Source organism: Silurus meridionalis, chromosome 20 (assembly GCF_014805685.1).
Source record: "Silurus meridionalis isolate SWU-2019-XX chromosome 20, ASM1480568v1, whole genome shotgun sequence".
Lineage (NCBI taxonomy): Eukaryota > Metazoa > Chordata > Actinopteri > Siluriformes > Siluridae > Silurus > Silurus meridionalis.
This window is the reverse complement of record NC_060903.1, coordinates 12,640,365-12,660,872: the sequence shown is the minus strand read 5'-3', so window position 1 is coordinate 12,660,872 and position 20,508 is coordinate 12,640,365. Positions and strand designations below refer to the sequence as shown.

Below are 20,508 nucleotides of genomic sequence, written 5' to 3'. Positions count from 1 at the left end.
GCAAACAAACAACCCTGAAAGGAAAGCTCATTACAAATGAGCATGTCAACAGAATTTTGCTATTACATCACTCTACTCCTAATTCTGGCTGATGAACTCCCTTATCAATACCAACATATTAGAATGTGTCCCTGTCTGTTACAATGCTTACTGTAGGTCAGAGGACTTAAAGGGACAGCAGTAACCAGCAGGAGAGACTATGCTTTGGTTTGCATTTTTACAAACAAACAGTACTTTCTAAAGGCATTTGCAAGTCAGAAGTGAGCATATACATCATGGTAGAGATTAAAAAACAAAACAAAAAACAAAAAAAAAATACAGTTAACCTTGTGTAAAATGTAAATTCCCATCAGTCTCCCCAAAACTCAATGCACACAAACACATTCGCCAGTGCAAAATGTCATACATGTCAAACTCGTACACAGTTATTGGTACATAATTAGTTCTGGACTTAACACACTTACGCATGAATAATATATACACACACATTGGATGCGACTTCTGGTGTAAAAAATAAAACATAAAAAAATACGTCATATTCTGTATATTTATTTGACTTGCAATTTTTTTTATTTTCCATTGCTGAATTTTTCCTCACACACCGTCCTATTGCACAAATTAAACCACGAGACCATAAAGCAACCTGAGCAGCTGCACATTAAATCAGAACCAAAGCCTTATATTCTTTTAGCAGGTTGTCTAAATAAAAAAGAATCATCTTGATTAAAATTAATATTATACATATTTCATGTATATAATAGAAAATGTCCATCCAATAAAATTACAACACTTAAACATGGCTGACGTTTGTAGTCTGTGCAGATATTCCATGCAGGGAGTCCTGATTTTTGGCCAGCAGAATGATCAGTGTTCTGATTGAACAGATGGCTTCCTCAGTCCATCCTCACTAAGTTCATGCCTAAAAAAAGGGAAACAATGATCACAACATTGTGATTTGTAAAATCTCAAGCTGAATTCCGCTTTTAGAGTTAACATTATAAAAAGAAAAACAAAAAAAAAAGAATCTCACCATTGTGTCCAGCTCCTTGATATGTCCTCTGATGTCAAATCCACAATCACCTGAGACAAAAAAAACAGAAAAAAAGTAAATAAAACCATTACTACTAGACCATTGAATGTTTTATAGGTTTTGGCAATTAATCAGCACCGATAGTTGATTGCTTAACTATCGTTATCGACAAAAATCCATACTGATAGTTTTTCCGGGTTCCATTATACAGTTCGAAGGCGGCCTCTCGAGGTGAATCACTATCACAATCACCACATGCTGTGTATTTAAAGTGTCTTTTTAAAAAAAAAATTTTTTTATTCACTTTGGATATAGCTGTTTTAATTATTAAGTGTTACTTTTCGTTTCAGTTTGAATGCATCTTGTATTTTCCTCAATATAAATGTTTATTTCAGTTAGCACATTTGAATAATCCAGTACTGTTTTTATTCAAATTTTCTAATAATGTTCAGTACTATTTTTCATTGTGTTATTTTTGTTTGTTTGTTTTTATCCAGTATCCATTCAAATTTTTTTTTTTTGTGTATACGTAAAATAGTTAAAAAAAAATTTCAGAAAAAAAAAACCAAAAAACACCTGTAACAATAATATAGCAATGTTTGCTTCTGTCTCACCTTGCCAAGAAGACCTTTGTGTTTGGACAGAATTCCTCCTCCATTTTTCACTGCTACATCCAATGTTCTCCTGTGCAACTCCACCAGTGACACACTGAACTCTAATCTACACACACATGTAAACACCCAAGTTTTTAAGATTGATTAGCCATAAAAAAAAAAATAAATAAATAAAAAAAAAAGCAGAGTGAAAGGATTACAACTCACGTTTGGTCATAAACTGGGTTGATGTTTTTCTTGATCGTTGCTGTTTTTCTACGTCCAGATCGCCGCTTGTCTGGGAGCAGATACAAACGCACGTAGGGGTCCGACCCACTGTCTGAGAATGAGATCAGATTCCTACAGACAGACAAACAAACAGGTCACACTGACTGCAATTTGTTGTCAATCCTAAGCTATAGACATTCAGCATCCCACTAAATATAGTTGTATCCAGAATAAACCCTGATATATGTGTAACAACATCACCAGGAGGAAACTCGTGCCGGTCCATGCAGACCATTATGGTTTGCGTGTATTCGCCAATTTATTGACTCAAAGTTGAATGAAAAAAATCAACACAATACGTTTGTGTTCTTTAAGATTTCCTTTTACAGGAATCTGAGCAAATCATAAAATATGTTACAGCATGACAGTGCAAAAAGCAAGGTCCAGGAAGTCTTGGTTTGCCAAAGTTGGAGTGTAAGCACTTAAATGGCCTGCATAGAGCTCAGACCATAACCTCATTGAACACCTCTGGCATGTATTCGAATGCAGAGTGTGCACCTGACTTTCTCTAGCCAATATCAGTGCCTGATGTGCATCTCCATAACTGAGGCCGAGGTTATTCGCTTCTCGATGCATAGCCACTGATACGATACATTAAAAGAAACATATGAAGTAGCTACCCATGTGATAAGATACAATGCACTCCTGGGTCGATACGATTTTGATTAGATTCAACAAAATGCAATGGAAAAAATACGATGCTCTGCGATTTAAAATGGAACAAATTAAAGCTGCGTCAAATAATCGATAAAAGCGATAATAATCCCTAATGAAATGAATGCCGTTATCGATTTGTTGGACTGCTCAAGTTAGCGTGACGGCAAGAGAACGCAGCCGCCTGCGTGAAGGAGAAAGAAACCACCCTGGTGTCACGGATGAAGGCGAAACATCAGCATGGTGAGTAAAAACTGTATAATCCTCATCATGTGAAAACGGTGTAGTTTAATGAAGTGTTATTGTGTAAACTGTTTGTTTGGTAACTTCGGGAAAGTCGCACTGGATCTGTTCTGTCGTGACTCGCGAGCATCAGGTTGCGCAATCAGCTCGCTCGTGACGTCGTGATGGATTCAATTAAAACGGTGCGAACAAACGTTAAATCTAAACAGCAGCAAATGACAGCAGCAGTTAACGATCGCATTTTTTTGTCACTGTTGTGGTTTTCAGGAAATGTTTATGCGTTTGTACACCAATGCATATTTTTTCCCTTTTTTTTTTTTAAGCGGGTTAGCATGCTGTGTTTGTTTAAATGTTTGGAAATGTAATTTATGCACATATTTATTTAATTATTATACTAAACTATACGTTTTTAAAGCATGGTGGTCAACTTGCCATCTGCAATTATCATTAAAAACAATACGAATGGTGATTAACACAATTTACACCGTGCATACTCAAATGCTATTTTATTTATTTATTTTTTACAGAAACAACCCAGCATGAGGGAATTTGTTCCATGGAGAGATCCCCCATGCACCCCTCAACAAGCAGCCACTATAAGCTTTAAAATTCCAAAATTGGTCAGTGCCTTCTGACTTGACGCATGACCCTTTCACAAACAGTCCTTTGTATTGTAAAAAATACAAAGGATTCCTGTCTCCAGGAAGATGCAGCTCTACCTCTGCCATGTTAATCTGTATTCTATGTGACTCTTAAGATGCGCCTCGTTCTCAGTAGTATTGCGATACGTCATTCAAGTAGCAGCAGTGGTGCTGAGAGAACACACTTGAGAAACAGTTTAGTGAGGAGAAAATCAATCTACATATAAAATATTGGTCCAATAATACTTGTTTACTTTCTCTTAAATAAAAGTATAGCACATGTACTAATAATTATATATAAACAAAATGTTTTTTACTGATGTACATATGCAAATGCCAACTTGTATCCGATGCACACTTGATTTAATGCATCACATCCCTATTTTTTTATGCCAAAGCACCGATGCGAACTATTGAATCTTATTAATCGTAATGTATACTGCATATTCAAAAGTTGACCATCAGACCATCTATGTATTTCTGAGCATCATATTTCAGATTTCGTCTCCCCTTTGCTGGTATAATAACCTCTGCTCTTCTGGGAAGGTTTTCCACTAGATTTCCACAGCCTCAAGAACATTAATTAGTTCAGGCACTGATGTAGAGTTTAAAGGTCTACACAGTCGGGAATCAAGTTCATCCCCAGTTCCGTGTAGTCAAATTTATTTCTATTGCGCTTTTTACAACAGACATCGTCTCAAAACAGCTTTACAGAATTTAAGAGTTAAGTGAACTGTGTGTATTTATCCCTGATAAACAGCCATGGCGACTGTGGCAAGGAAAAACTCCCTTAGATGTTATGAGGAAGAAACCTTGAGAGGAACCAGACTCAAAAGGGGAAACCATTCTCATTTGGGTGACATCAAGAGTGTGATTATAGTCTTTAAACAATACAAAACACTGGAGAGTGAGAACTAACATGAATACTGGAATGTAAGATTATGAGTAATGTTCTTTCTACAGACTTAAACAATCAAACTCATAGAATAGCTCAACATTTGAGATCATCAAAGATCCAACACCAGCTTCTCCATGCATGTAGTCAGGGTATATCATTGTTTCTCCACTCCAACCATTGCAAACCACATCAGTGTGGAGTTTGCGACACGCACAGGGACATTGTCCTGCTGTTTCAGTAAACAGAAGTTGTAAAACTACAGCATTCAAGACATTCAATACAAATATGTGTCTCCAGTTGCCTGGCAAAAGTTTAACAAAAGGCCCATATACAAGATGTGATCAGAATCAGAATCAGGTTTATTGGCCAAGTGTGTTGACACACACAAGGAATTTGGTTCCAGCTGTTTGTTACTCTCAAAAGTACAGACATAAATAAAACCTATACAAGACAAAACAGACACGACAAGACAAAAACAGACTATACAAGACAATACAGACAATACAGATGTGTGTTTGGTTAGTCATTTTTGTCTTTTTCCATTTCATTTTTCTCTCTTACTGGTTTTAAAACAAAAAAGCAGCAATAACTGCAAGTCGCACTGGTTAAGTGTGTGTGCCGACTGTAAATGTTAATGGAAATGCCGTGAAACACTATCAGAAAATTTCACTAAAATTTCAGGCACCTCAACATTGGCTGATTCTCACAGCTGCTTAAGTTAATAGCTGCTTCCCTTTAGCTGTGTACCAGTGCTAGAATCAGTTCTTTTGTGTGGATTTGTGTATATATGCCTACATGCAGATTGTCATGTGATTACCTGCAACGATGTACCACTACTATAAGTTTGTTCCGTTGGGAGCTGTGTCTTATAGTCAGCTCAATCTCTCCCAGGGGAAAATGACCAGTGGAACCACTGTAGAGACACGCATATCATTATATTCATTAGTCCTACAGTAAAAAGAACATTTTCCATATTTCTCCTTTGTTTAAATTATCATTTATTAATTATAATAATACATTATTTGGGAATAATTAATAATGGGTTTAGAACTGATTCCAAAAAAAAAATCAAGTGTGTGTGTGTGTGTGTGTGTGTTTCTTTACTTCCGCAGATCTTTAAGTCTAAGTTGTAGCTCCTGGGAAGCGTATGGATGAGAGATGTCGGAGGCAATGCTTGGTGTCGGCTCCTTGCTGTTTAGGTTCATCTGAGAGTCTGAAATTGCCAAGTTAGATGTACTCCTCCCTTTATCGGCCAGACGGACCGGTGAGTCCTGCAATGTGGTACTAGGGATGGACTCATTCAACCCTAGGAGGTCAGGGACAGATTGATACTCAGAAACATGTGGGATCTGTGAAGAAGGCTTGGAGCTGGCACCAGAACCTGAGGTTTTAGGGGTGTTCTTTGAACTTGAGGCATTTTGGGCAAGATTGGAATTCGATGCATTTGGAACGACACTGGCACTCCGATTGCGAACCTGCACGGATGATGGCTGGTCTGAAACGGACAATTTCTCCAAACTGAGAACCTGGAACACACAGCGCATTTTTTCTGTCAATACAGATCTGTTGAATCTGAAGTACAATTTTAGTACTACTTGATTAGTCCATATGTATTTGGACAATTATAAAAAAAAAAAAAAAAAAAATTATAAAATAATTTTCGGACTATTAAGCGCACCCAAATATAGGCCGCACCCACTGAATTTGACAAAGATTTTTATTTTGAACATAAATAAGCCGCACCTGTCTATAAGCCGCAGTCTTATGTTTCAATGTCTACATTGAACTAATGAACTTTACACAGGCTTTAATGAAAGTCAGTGTCTGTTACACGGCTTGTATCTAAACAGTAGCCGACCAAGAAAGTCATTGTTCACTGTCTTCCTCCTTCCTTTCACAACAATTTCTCTCGAAAGTTTCTTTTTCGGCATCATCGTGCGTTTAAAAATCGCCATCGGTGAAGCTTTTCTCCCGATGCCGTGCAGCTCAGAACACAGGTGAAGTGTGTTTTTTCATGCCCGGTTGTTTTCAGCATGACGAATGATTCACATTTCCTGTTGACAGTCCGAGTGAGCGGCAGGTCAAACGTCAGAGGAACCTCATCCATATTTATGATGTGCTGCGGCCCGATTTAGTGGGAGCGCGTCTGATTTAATATAAAGAGTTTCATTGGTTCACCTTAAACCCCTTTCGGCAATTTCATTGGTCTAATGTTATGGGGCTCAGTTTTTTGGCTTGAAGCTTGTGAAACCGGGAAAAACCCAGGAAAAATCCATAAAATAGCCGCTTCATTGTTTAGGCCGGGGGGTTTAAGCGTGTTAAAAAAGTAGCGGTTTATAGTCCGGAAAATACGGCAATATAATTTTCACAATATTCCCTTTCAATCACACTTTTATGACTTTATTTTAAAAAAGGCAAAAAGAAAGAGGCAAATAGCTATGGACCACATTGGATGTGTTTATGTTTGAGTGTTGTGTTGTATTGTGTACCCTTAGAGCAATCTTCATTTTGAGAGTAGCACTGGGTCCGGCACTTTTTAGGGGAAATCTCTGACTGAGGGTCATCTGCTCAGCCTGCAGCAGCTGGCTCAACGGAAGAGTAAAATTCCCCAAAGTACACTCATGCCTCTCGTCCTTTACCTAAAAACACAAGCAAAAGGACGTATGCAATGCAGCGTGGGGACATGAGATTTTGGTGCATTACAATACAAAATTTTTTACCCGAGAGATATTTCTCAACTCCTAAATGATTACTGAAATAATCCCATTTTTTTTTTTAAGCTGTTTTTCTCCTGTATAGAGCCGGGGCTCTCAAAATCTGATTTCAAGATTTTCATCATGTGGAAAGCACAGAAAATATCCCTAAACATTTATTTTACTGATGCGCCATGTTTCACACTGAATAAACATGATCTTGAGTGGCCTCCTTTTTAGGAGCACTGACCTCATCCCTCTTGACACCTTTGGGATTAACTGGAACGCTGACTGCACCCCAGCCCTCACCCCCCCTACATCAGTACCTGACTTTATTAACACCCTTGTGGCTTTGAATGAGCACAAAACTCCACAGTACACCCCAAAATCTTCTAGTGGAACATCTTTCCAAAAGACTGGAGGTTAATACAACAGCAATAAGGAACTACATGTGGAATGGGATGTTAAAAAAAAGCACACAAATCTTATGGCTAGGTGTCCAGAAAAATTTGTCTATACAGTATATATTTGTTGTCAGCTTTGTGTGTGTATTCATGTATGTTTTTACCTCCACTTCTAGGTCCTGACTCTTTGGGTTATGTATTAGGAATGTGAAGGCCTCCTCCCAAACAGGCTCATTGGTTTTATAACGTGTCTATAAACAGAAGAACAGGAAATTCAATAAATAGTCAAACACTGAAATATAATGCAATATGTCAAACTGAAGACAGGAAAATGTAGACATAAATACTACAGAAATATTGACCGAATGCAATTCTGGTTGAATGTGTTAGTTTGATTGCCAATATTGAGGTAATTAAACCAACATAAATCAGATTTTTTTTTTGTTCTGGAACATTGGGGACTGTTGGTGGATCATAACGATAGAAGCAAAAGCCATAATTTCAGGCTATTTTAGTTTTGTCCTTGTTTCTGATGTTTTCTCTAAGAAATATAGCAAACCTCTGACTGAGAAAAGGCGCAATATAATCAAAAATAGTATTACTGCTAGAAAATATCGAACTTTGATGAGGCTTTAATGATTGTTAAGCTTTGTTGTTTTTTTTTTATAGGAAAAATACCCACAGTCTAATGTGTGTAGTGGTGCGCGGTGGAATTTTAAAGATTCATGAATATAATCGCAAAATAATCCAACACACTTTTGCTGTGACGTGAATTAAAATGAGCCCAAAATCCAATCCAACAATACAGTGTGAGTGTGCGCTTTACTCTCACCTTACTCTCAAAAACTGTGTGTCCGACCTTAAACTGGACCAAGGGACTGGGATCACTGGTGACTTTCTTCGCAGACTAGACAGTAACAAGTAAAAAGTATAAATAATGTTAAAGTTATGAATTAAATGTCTCGGTTTCAGTCCTTGAACAAACTTGAACTTGATCAGAATATAAAATATATATAGAAATATATTTTGTACATAAATTATTGAACAAATCGATGTAATTTGAAATGTTTTTTGTAACAAAGGTAAAAAAAACAACAACTAATACAAAATATGTTTACCCAAAAACCCCAAAAAGTTATTAAAAACTGATTTATTAGAGACACATATGCTCAGACCCAGACGACTTCAAATCAATGCGCAATACACAGTAGTCACAGTGGCCATGAAATTGTTTATTTGTCCATGAGAGACAAATGTCTCCATTTCACATGCTAAATCTATCAGATATCATTTATGTCATGCAGCCAAAAGACAGGTTTCAAATCAATTAATTTTTACAATATTTTTCCAGCACATGCAAACGTTGGCTAACGAGAAGCGAGACGTCTGGGCCAATCCATCCTCCTCACACACATTACACTGCTCAATAAGAATTTAAGCTTCCTGAAGGAATTTGAAGGAAGTGAACTTGGAAAATGTGTGACTAGATTTATTGAGAATAACTGGTACTCTGTTAAGACAATATGAGGCAGAAATCATGATTGTCATGTTTCTGATTGGAAATATTCTCAGGTCTCAATTTCTCAAGTCTCTGGTAGCAGTGTATATATTCAGCAGCACAATCAATCAGCGTGACACCTTTGCAAGTGTTCCGACATATATAATGAGTTATGCTTATGTTTATTTACTGAGGTAGGAAGGAATAGAAACCACATGAATGAATGTTTAGAGTACTGCTTCATATGTGGTTCGATGCAATCCATTTTAACATGCAACTGTCCAACGGTATAAAGAAAAATGGTAAGAGGAAGGAGAGAAGAATTCGTTTGCGGACTCAAGATTTCATTTTTAGCAAGAGATTCTTGGTGCTGTCACAGAACACTCAATTCCTCCCTGTGAAATAGTAATTAAGCCTAAATCTTAGTGGACTTGTGGTGTGGTGACTGTTACTGTACATCAGTAACCTGGCAAAACCCTTTTCAAATCATTTTCTCAAAATCACCAGCATATACACATAAATATATATATATATATATATATATATATATATATATATATATATATATACACACACACACACACACACACACACACACACACACACACACACACACACACACACACACACACACACACACACACACACACACACTATGTTGCCAAAATATTGGGCCACCTGGTCATTTAGTCTCAAAGCACTGTTATGATTCCCTCCACTCTTCTGGGAAGATGTTCCACTAGATTTTTGGAGTGTGCTTATGGATATTTGTGTTCATCAGCCACGAGGGTATTATGAAAGGCAGGTACTGATGTAGGTGAGGGGACCTGGGGTGCAGTCAGCATTCACATTCATCCCAAAGGTGTTCAGTAGAAATGAGATCAGAGCTCTACAGCAGGCCACTCAAGATCACTCACTTTGTGCACAGGGGCATTGCCATGCTGGAACAGGTTTGGGTTTCCAAGTTCAAGTGAACAAGTGTACAATTGAGTGCCTCCAGCTTTGTGGTAACAGTTTGGAAAAGAACCACATATTGCAGGAAAGGTCAGGTGACCCAATACTTTTGGCAATATAATGTGAGTATATTGGTCTAGTGGTTAGGATGCGGCGCTCTCAACACTGCGGCCCGGGTTCGATCCCCGGTCAGGGAACCAACCCCAGCCATTAGGGTTGCACATATACATATACATATACACACACACACACATACACATACATATACACATACACACACACACAAAGACTATTCATCATTTTATTACTTGAAACCATGGTGTTACAAGTCACTGAGGATGTCTTAGTAAAGTCTAATGTGTGGGGTTTTTTTTCCTAATGATATTCAGAGAATCTGATCCACTCATTAATTTTCATTTATTATTCCAAATCACACAATGATTTCATCACCTTATTTTGCAACTGTTTACTCTCACAGCTCACTGCAGTAAAAAACAACTACCTTTTACGGCTATATTCGTTAAAAAATGGAAATGTTGATGGAATCGAGGAAAATATAAACGCAAAGTATACACACACACACGCATACCAAACTGTACTGGGTAATTTACATCCCTCACACGTGTGATCTGCCGCCTAAGTCACATGAAAAAACAGACTAACTATTAAAGTAATAGGAATTATGAAGAATCAGTGGTATGGTGAGAAATTTATTTTTAGGAAATAAATTTGTTTGTATAGTTACATTGATTAAATGGATGGTAGTGGGAAGGTGATGACACTCTAATTAAACAAACCAAAAGTGTTTTTACACAGGGTTTAACAGGGTTAAACAGGGTTTTTGATTATAAATTACCTTTTCGGATATTTTTTGTTTACCTTATTATAGCATATGACTTCTTGTTTGACATTCACTCCATGCTATGATAGCCATACACACGTTTATGCATTTGGAACAGGGAAATATTACAGATCTCAAACCCAAAATCCTGAGTTACTAAATAGCACTTATTTGATGCAATATGATAAACTGTGTGTGCAGTGTCGGAGTGACTGTGTAGTGAGTGATTCACAACTATACATGTCTCAATGACTGAGAAAATGAGAAAACAGTGTTGCGATAAATCTTTTCAATGTGCAATTTGTGGCAAGTTTGTAACATTAATATGTGAAGGCAAACGCGCAAAAACACCAGTCTTTTGAATGATGCCATTAGTAAACCAGGGCTATATTTTATAAAGGTTCCAAGCAGAAATTTTTTTTAATGCATGCATTTCTGCAAAAATACTACTAAAAAAAAAAAGCACACAGACGAACTAAAAGTCCTGCAGAAATCAGGAAACACTCAAAACACAGGCAAACTCAAAGCAAAGCAAAGTGAAGCAAAGGAGCACAAGCAGAGGCAAAAGACTCACAAACAGAGTCCTGTACAGTGTTGCTGTGTTCTCACAGAACACGAACCCAGCGGAACGACGCTCCTTCAGACAGCCGCTGGACAGATTGCCTTCAAACACACTCTTCACCACAAGATACACCGTGCGAGAGCAAGGAAGGAAAAGAAAGAGGCAGAAGCTGAAACCGGGAATAAGGAATCAGAAATACAGAAATGAAAAATGTGTGGGGAAAAAGAACTATCGGAAGGGAGAACCATGAAATAGAGAGGAACCATAGTGAGAAAACACACACACACACACACACAATATATAAACATGTTTTTGTGCATATATCAACACTTACAGGCAGGTTCTTGGCTGAGTCCAGGTGTACAAGCAGTAGTGCTGAGGAGAGACCATCATTTGCTTGGCCTTTATCCGCCCTAATACTGCTCAACACCTGCAACATCAAACACATCCTTAATCCTTAAACATCACCAGATTAACCTGCATACACACAGCTGCTTAATAAATTCTCCTCTCTTTCTTCCTCACCTCACACACACATACAGTTCGCATCACCTGAGAACATTTTTTACATATTGGTCCCAATAAAAGTATAATAAATAAAGTTGGTGATATGTTGAAATAGTCATTTAATAAGTGTTGGCCACAGGTCAGCGTAGATCCCGTGAGCGGAGCCTCGTGAATATGGCAGAAATTATTCAAATGTCAAATCCAACTAATTATTAGAAGTGTATTAGAAAATCTTGAAAAAAAAGGATGCAATCTGACATGATGTACCGCTAAAAGCTGTAACCGAATCATTTTTGTAAGTGTAGAAATAAAACCACAATTAAGACCCTAAACTTGGCAAGACGATTAAAGGCAAAAAAGCTTCAGAGAAGAAAAATCTAAATGTATTTTACTGCACAAAAGTCGTAGTACATAAGAAGAAACATGACGCATGCAGTCTCAAATTCTTTGTGTTTTTCAGCACAATAAAAATAAATAAATAACAATGTTAAGTTAAATAATTTCTATTTATTCACCATTTGAATAGTCCAATACAAGTTTAGTTTGAGCAGATTTATGTAGTAGTAGTAGTATGTGTGTGTGTGTGTGTGTGTGTGTGTGTGTGTGTGTGTGCGCTAGTTACCTGGTCCAGTTTTTCTGGTGTGGCAAGAGGTGTGAGCCACTCTAGCTTCAAGTGTAGTTTTCCTGATGTCACTTCGTCCAGCTCAAACCACTATACACACACACACACACACACACACACACACACACACACACACACACACACACACACACACAAAATATATGTATAATTGTGACCTTAAAATCAAATCTATATATTAAAGCTTGGACTGTCAATAAGCATTCAGTAGAATTTGTCTCTAGAAAATGTCATGTCAAATAAAACACTTTGATTTGCACAATCCACATTCCAACATCAACACCCACATGAATGAAAAGTTATGTGGAATGGTTTAAACAGTAAAAAGTAAAAGTAAAAGTAAAGTTTACCTGACATTTCATTAATTGTCAATGATTTTCTGTGTACTTCAATACCTGTTCTGGAAAGTTCTTTTCCAGAAGATTTTATAGTGTGCCACAATAGCGTGAGTAAATTCAAGTACTGATGAGGATGAGGAGGACTGGGGTGCAGTCAAAATACCAATTCATCCCAAAGATGTTCAGTAGGTTTGAGGTCAGAACTCTATAGCAAGCCACAAGATCTTTTACTCCAAACCATGAAAACCATATCTTCATGGAGCTGGCTATATGCAGAGTAGCATTGTCAATTTTGGAAGAGTTTTGGATCTCCTAGTTCAGGTGAAGAGGAAATCTAATGCTTCTGCATCCTGCGCCCCCAATTTTGTGGTAACAGTTTGGGGAAGAAACACAAATGGCTGGAAAAGTCCAGTGTCCAAATACTTTTGTCCAGATAGTTTATAAGGGATCAGTTTGGGTAAAAATACAGTTCCCAAGTGACAAACATTATTTAAAGAAAACAAAACAAAAATAGAATTGTGTGTTTGTATGTGTGTGTGTGTGTGTGTGTGTGTGTGTGTTGGGGGGGTTACCTCATCAACTTTCTGCTCCTTCTCCAACTCATTCAGGTCAACCATAAGCCTGGAAGCAGAAAGAAGTCTATTTAAGACATTTGAAAACATGAATTCCATACTGATTTTATAGTGCACTTTGTTTAACCTGCTTATTTTCAATTAGGATTCAAAGCTAAAAAAGGGTTTTTGTAAAAGAGTAGTAAGAAAGAAAAAACAGTAAATGGTAAAAAAATAAAAAAAAAATAAAAAATGATTGTGACGGTTAACGAGTATGTCAAGCCCATCAAAGAAAATATACACAGATCAGTGAGAGCATGGTCATGTGACAGTCCTGGGTAAACCTCTCCCCCTTAACATTAACCTTATGGACAATGTGACAGTGTGGTGTAAAGAATGTGAAATAATTGGAGTACCGTATTTTTCGGACTATAACCCGCTACTAACAAAGCGGCTAATTTATGGATTTTTTTTCCGGTTTTACAAACTTCAAGCCAAAAAACTGAGCATTAGACCAATGAGATTTCCGAACGGAAATGAAAAAAAACGCACCTCATCTGTGTTCAGAGCTGCACGGCATCGAGAGAAAAAACTTCACCGGTGGTGATTTTCAAACGCACGACGATGCCAAAAGATAAACTTTCGAGAGAAATTGTTGTGAAAGGAAGGAGGAAGACAGTGAACAATGACTTTCTTAGTCGTCTACTGTTTAGATACAAGCCGTTGTAGCGCGCCGAGTCTGGGTCAAGGGGGAGAGCTCGCTAACTCCAGTTGCAACAGAAATCATATAAGCACAGACAGGTTTCCAAAACTTGTGCTTTTTTATATTTCTTGACAGCGTTACGGGTAAGTCAAAGAAACTTAGAAATAAGCATCAGAAAACAATAAGGACATATTCCTCGGTCTTGCACACATGCAGTAATACTGGAAAATGCGGCAGCAGGTTATTCCCAAAATGCCGCTCTGCTCTTAAAGGAGCCACAGCACTGTCTTTCGTTAACGCCTGTGTAAAGTTCATTAGTTTCAGTGTAGACACCTGCGGCTTATAGACAATAAAATAAAAATAAAAATAAATAAATATTTGTAATATTTGTATATTTGTATTTGCGGCTTATATATGGGTGCGCTTTATAGTCCGAAAATTACGGTATTTACACAACCATTCTTTTTTTCCTAAAAATATGTGGGGAAGCTAAAAGTAGCAAGCTGTCTGAGGTAGAAATTACACACACACACAGACACACACACACACACACACACAGAAAAACCGTTTTAGCATTCAGAGGAAACACAACAATAAACTAGAATAGATTACAGTAAAAAAATATACAGTACATACATAAGTCACTAATGCCACATTCTATCTGTGTGTAAGTGTGTGTTTTCCGGTATGTGATGCTTTGCCCAATATTATTATTAAGCCATTAAATAAAAAGACCCCTTCCCATAAAATCATCCTATAAAAATAAAACTTAATGCGCAAAATATTGTGATTTTACCGCATCTAACATACTATATGAAGAAAAGTTCTGGGACACCTGACATTTATGGTTGTTATATGACATGGTTGTTCTCCAAACCGTTAAAAAAAAAATTGAGGTACACCAAAACCTGTTCCAACATGACAATGCTCCTGCATTTTTTTTTTTTTTAACATTGTTGTAAATGCTTATTGTTTGATTTTACAGAAACAAAAAACTGAGCGTGTGAATTTGTAATCAAGAGAAATTCCTCATGTACTCCTCAACAAGCAGTCACTAGAAGCTTTAAAATGTAAAAATTAAAGATTGTTAAACAATATGTGGATTTAAGTACACTTTTATACATAAACACCTTTTTTATAATACATAAAAAAGCAAAGCATCTAATAAAATAAATGTTTACAAAATCAGATTATTCTATTAATCAAACAATCAATTAATCAAACAAATAAATAATCGCCTAATTGAAAAAATAAAATAATTATTTGTTGCAGCTATAACTTAAATTCAATCTTATTACAGTAGAAAATTGTAAAATCTTTGCTACAGAAAAATTCACCTGCCAAGGAAGTCATCCTCATCAGGGTCTTCATCAAACAGCTCAATTTCCAAAGACTGTCCAGGCTGATCATACACTAATGCCTGTAAAACACACACACCCCCACCAGAAATAAGACTACTACTTAACTACTGAATATAAAATCAGAGCAGCACTGTCTGGCTCTGTGAGGCCTCTGTTTTCAAATGGTACACAGCCAACATTATTCAAACAACACAACAACCTGCTGTCTTTCCTTCCCGACATGCGTTACCATGGTATCTTTAGCTCACTTCATACATTATTAAAATCGATTGATTTTTACTTGTACAGCGCTTTTAACATTAGGACTTAGGACATTGTCTCAAAGCAGCTTTACACAAATAATGTGTTAATAAAGAATGAATTAGATTGTTCTTAATAATTGTACGTTTGTCCCTAATGAGTGTGCGGGTGGCGGCCGTGGCAAGGAAAAACTCCCTGAGATGGCATAAGGAAGAAACCATCCTTGAATATACTATCGTGATTCGAAATAAGGAATCGCCGAACAAACCTCATATACTTCATTCCATTTGGGATGCAGGCAGTCCTTGATGACCTTGCTGTGGAAGAGCTGATTACCAATCTTAATGACCCCGTACGGATCAGACTTCCCTTTGATTAGACCACCCAGATATGTGTCTTTAGCCAGCAGATCCTGGCCTTCTAGAAAATGTACTCGTAAAACACCCTGTGAAAAACATACAATAGCAGAGTTGTGAGTGTGTATATATAGTTAACTATATAATATATAGAAAATTTGGGAACCAAACTATGTACAGTATCTCACAAGAGTGAGCACAACCCCCACATTTAAGCACAATTTTAGTATCTTTTAAATAAACAATACTATAGAAATGAAACTTGAATATATATTTTAGAGTAGTTAATATGTAGCTTGTATAGCAGTACGGATTTACTGTGCTCCATTAATAACTCAATTTACAGCCATTATTGTCTAAATAAAAACAAAAGTGAGTACACCCTAAGTGAACATGTCAACACTGTGTCCGAAGTGTCAATATTTTGCGTGAGCACCATTTTATCTAGAGCTGCCTTAATCCTCCTGGGCATTGAATTCACCAGAGCTGCACAGGTTGTTGCTAGGATCCTCTTCCACTCTTCCATAGTCACATCGCAGAGCTGCTAGATGTTAGACACATGGCACTTCTCCACCTTCCGCTTGATGATGCCCCACAGGTGCTCAATAGGGTTCAGGTCTGGAGAAATACTTGGCCTCTCCATCACCTTCACCTTCAGCATCCTCAGAAAAGCAGTTGTCATCTTGGCGGTGTGTTTGGGGTCGTTTTTACAGTATTTCGTTATTCCTGCTGTTCGGCTCAATTTCTGAAGGGACGGTATCCATGTTTCCCTTGATGAACTGCAGCTCCACAGTACCAGCAGCACTCATGCAGCCCCAGACCATGATGCTGCCACCACCATTCTTGACTGTAGGCAAGACACAATTTTCTGGGTACTCCTCGACAGGGCGTCTGTTCTGAGTGGAACCTGTCTTGGAAAACCTCTGTATGACCCTGGTACCTGTACTGTAACCCAGTTTCAGGGTGTTACCGATCTTATTATAGCAAACACCATCTTTGTAGAGAGCAACAATTCTAATTCTCAAATCGGAGAGTTCTTCAAGGTTCCATTTTACACATCCAGTGGTCAGTATGAGAGAATTGTACTCCAAGCACCTAATCTTAACTGATCTAATACAAAATACACATATTTGTATGGTCCTGTCATAAATATGGCATGTGGGTTTGCATGGATAAGCGACGTACAGTACAGCTGTTATCACTTAGGGTGTACTCACTTTTGTGAGATACTGTATTTCGTAAGAGGGCTTTTTTTTTTCTTGTTTCACAACTTCATTTTCTCATGATTTTTTCCTTGTGATCATTACTTATTTTTTCTGTGTATTCGGCATTAGAGCATGTTCTAGAGACAGCATCATGGATGATTGCACTCGCTTTTACTATGATCAGGGACTCAGTCAAACTGAAATACCTCAGTGCCTGTGAGTGACTGACAACTTTCTCGGACTCTTAAGTGGTGAAACAGTTGAGAAGGAGGCTGTCGGGTCTGCAACATTATCATTTTTCTGTTGAGTCTCTGATCAAAGTAAAAGCAAATGAAATCATCTCTGATGAAGTACTATCAAAAGGGGGAAACGATGTTTTTTATGTCAAGATGATAAAAAAAAACTCATGAAAGAAGATCGTAAACAAATAAATTATAAATAAATTGAGAAATTGAAATAAATTGAGTTCTGATCAAACGACGGTGGGGCAGGGAATTTCAAACTTAAACTAAACTCTAAATTTCGATAGTTTTATGAAAGTTTTGTGTGTGAAACGCAAACATATATGGGGGGGTTTAGCAACAAGGAAATACTTATTTGTAAATTTGTGTTGTTGTCTTCTGAGTTTTAAACTCGGAAATTCCCTGTCCCTCCATTTCCAGTTCTTTTTTAAAATCCGATATTTGCCGTAATACGTTGTTGTTCCTTGGTAGAACACCCCCAAATGTGTCAGTTTTACACACAAAAAGTTTATTTAATGTAAATTTGTGAGTTTTTTCTCAAATTTTCCTGCCACTTTTTTTTTTTTTTATCCCATAGTGGCCCTAATATGTCGTCGTATAATCACGAGAAAATAAGAAAGAAAAAAATATTCTAATCCGTGGCCTCTTAGGACTTTTGTACCAAACGCATTTTTGGAACTACATTTTTTAAATCAGGAAACTTTGAAGACAGGAAATGTAATTCTCTGATTTGATTACAGGGGGTGGTATAGGACAATGTTCGCCTGAACTTTGAGCAATGCAACAACCCTACAACCAGTTTTGCATAATATGCTAATCTTGTTTTTGCCTACTGCTCCTAGGGTTTACGCCTAAAATTCAAAACATACCAAAACCTCTATAATATAAAAAATATATAAAATCCACTACTTTGTATAAAAACACTCAAGACATGAAACCTTAAAAATGATCCAAACTTGCAACTCACTTGCATTTAAAAACACTGTGCCTCATTTTTCATGCTCGATATGAACCAATTTATATATAAAAAGTTTCTATGAGCAAGAAACAAATAATTATGAAGAATTAAGATCTGGTTCTGTGTGGAAAATACTTGAATACAAGTGCATTTACACACAAGCAGACTAGATAATTAAAATTTCATATGTCTAATGTCCATTCGAATCACGTGCAATGGTGTTGTGCTATCCAGTAAAAATGTTTTGAACAGTTACACAAAAAATATTTTGCTACCGAGTTATTATTATATTATTAGCTACAAGTTTAATTCAGAAAATAGCACTAAAATAGGTTTATCATGTGTCGAAACACATGTGACCGGATACCTTTGGCATTGGGAAGCGTAACTTGGCCAGTTGTGCCTCTCCCACCAGTGGAATTGTGATTCTGTGGGGAAGCACCAAGTTACTGCAAATAATATCCTCTATCACACCGTCACATACTCCACTGCGAAACACAGAGAGAAAGGGAGAGAGAGAGGGATAGAGAGGGAGGGGAAGAGAGAGAGAGTCAGACTGATGATGTACTGCAACATGAAGGATTCAATTCCATTAATTCCAAGACATTTACATTTCCACAACAAAACCACCACCTTATCCTACAGTTCTTTACATCTCTGTTATCAGTGCCACTACCACTGATATCAGATTAGGAAGGTGGGTCTCAATTTGTATACAGGCAATCTCCAAGTTACGATGGTCCGACTTACGATTTTTCTTACGATGACGATAGCAAAACATTTTCTTTTTTAATATTACAATTTTCACGTTTGTTTTTTTTTTTTTTTTTTTTTTTTTTTTTTTTACATTTCCCCTTGTGGGTTCAATGGTTTCAGTGTTGGAGTTTTTTCTGTGTTTTTTGGTGTTTCAAAGCCCAATTTCAGCTCTTGTCTCTCCTTTAACAGAGCTCTGTAACAGAGCGTGCCCGGCTCCGCCCTCCACTCGTGAACCGGGGCATATCTTCATTGTAAGTCGAGATTGCCTGTATATGGATATAATCCTCCTAGAAGACTAGAAAACCTTCCTAGGCTTCTCTAATTTGAATCAAGCTAAAATGTACATTATATAATATCTGCACTATATTCAAACTACATGCCCCTGAATGGCGTGTACACGCATGTGCAATACAGTAATCCCCCATTTATAGCGATGGTTACGTTCCAAAACCGCCCGTGACAAACGGACGCCACCCCAAAAATGCTATTTTATTTATGCAGTACTGTATTAACATTTTACTTAATTTTATATTCAAATATTATATTTTTACTATTAGTTATGTGGCAAATGTAATTCCGCGATAAACCGGGGGCGCCAGATTCTAAACCGCAGTAAAGCGGGGGATTACTGTATATTGAATAAAAGAGGACTTGTGACTGCTTCATTTTTTGGGTTGCAGTTTCCTAAACTGGCAACTAGAGGGTGTGTATCAGCATTTTTCAGTGATTAGTAGGGTTTTTTTCGTGTGTGTGTGTGTGTGTGTGTGTGTGTGTGTGTGTGTGTGTGTGTGTGTGTGTGTGTGTGTGTGTGTGTGTGTGTGTGTTAAAACACAGCTTTCTGGTTCTACACGAATACAAACATTTACAAGCTTTACATAACTTAAAAAAATGTTAATTCATACAAGAAAATACAGAAATATAGAAAGACATACAGAGACACAAAGAGAAAAGCAAGTATAAACACAAAACAGTGTCCATGAAAGGCATCCGTAACCATTTATGGGTAAGAATTCTGAAATCCGAGTGTGACGGGAAGAGAAAGCCAGCAGCACAAGCCAAACCACCACCCAGCCACAATAATCACCACACACACACACACACACACACACACACACACACACACACACACACACACACACACACACACACACACACACACACACACACACACACACACAGAGCTGGCAGGAGGTTTGGTGATTGATGCAAAAGGTTCCTCTCTTGGTGTGTCTCTCACAGGCAGAACAACAAGGAGAGCAGCATATCCAGGTGTTTTGTGTGCTATATTGCAAAAGTTAAAAACTATGAAGTCAGTGTTCCTGTTTTTGCCTCGGGCTGTTTCCCTGACAACG

The 20,508-nt window shown here is 37.4% G+C and overlaps 1 protein-coding gene across 2 annotated transcripts in view; it reads right to left on the bottom strand.

The window, feature by feature from the left end:
* Window positions 1-533: 533 nt before the first annotated feature.
* The window catches only part of esyt2a (extended synaptotagmin-like protein 2a), a 48,783-nt gene continuing 28,808 nt past the window's right edge, over window positions 534-20,508 (bottom strand). Inside the window, exons 8-23 of one of the 2 annotated variants that reach the window (XM_046876229.1) lie at window positions 18,768-18,888; window positions 15,908-16,084; window positions 15,376-15,458; window positions 13,357-13,405; window positions 12,429-12,518; window positions 11,634-11,729; window positions 11,312-11,413; window positions 8,277-8,351; window positions 7,609-7,695; window positions 6,837-6,986; window positions 5,452-5,873; window positions 5,165-5,260; window positions 1,852-1,983; window positions 1,645-1,750; window positions 1,031-1,080; window positions 534-919 (exon numbers count right to left, since the gene is read on the bottom strand). In XM_046876229.1, coding sequence (XP_046732185.1) covers window positions 865-919; window positions 1,031-1,080; window positions 1,645-1,750; window positions 1,852-1,983; window positions 5,165-5,260; window positions 5,452-5,873; window positions 6,837-6,986; window positions 7,609-7,695; window positions 8,277-8,351; window positions 11,312-11,413; window positions 11,634-11,729; window positions 12,429-12,518; window positions 13,357-13,405; window positions 15,376-15,458; window positions 15,908-16,084; window positions 18,768-18,888 — 1,891 coding nt within the window. In that variant the 3' untranslated portion in view covers window positions 534-864. The remainder of the gene's footprint in view (window positions 920-1,030; window positions 1,081-1,644; window positions 1,751-1,851; window positions 1,984-5,164; window positions 5,261-5,451; window positions 5,874-6,836; window positions 6,987-7,608; window positions 7,696-8,276; window positions 8,352-11,311; window positions 11,414-11,633; window positions 11,730-12,428; window positions 12,519-13,356; window positions 13,406-15,375; window positions 15,459-15,907; window positions 16,085-18,767; window positions 18,889-20,508) is intronic. The other variant, XM_046876230.1, reaches the window with a different exon arrangement.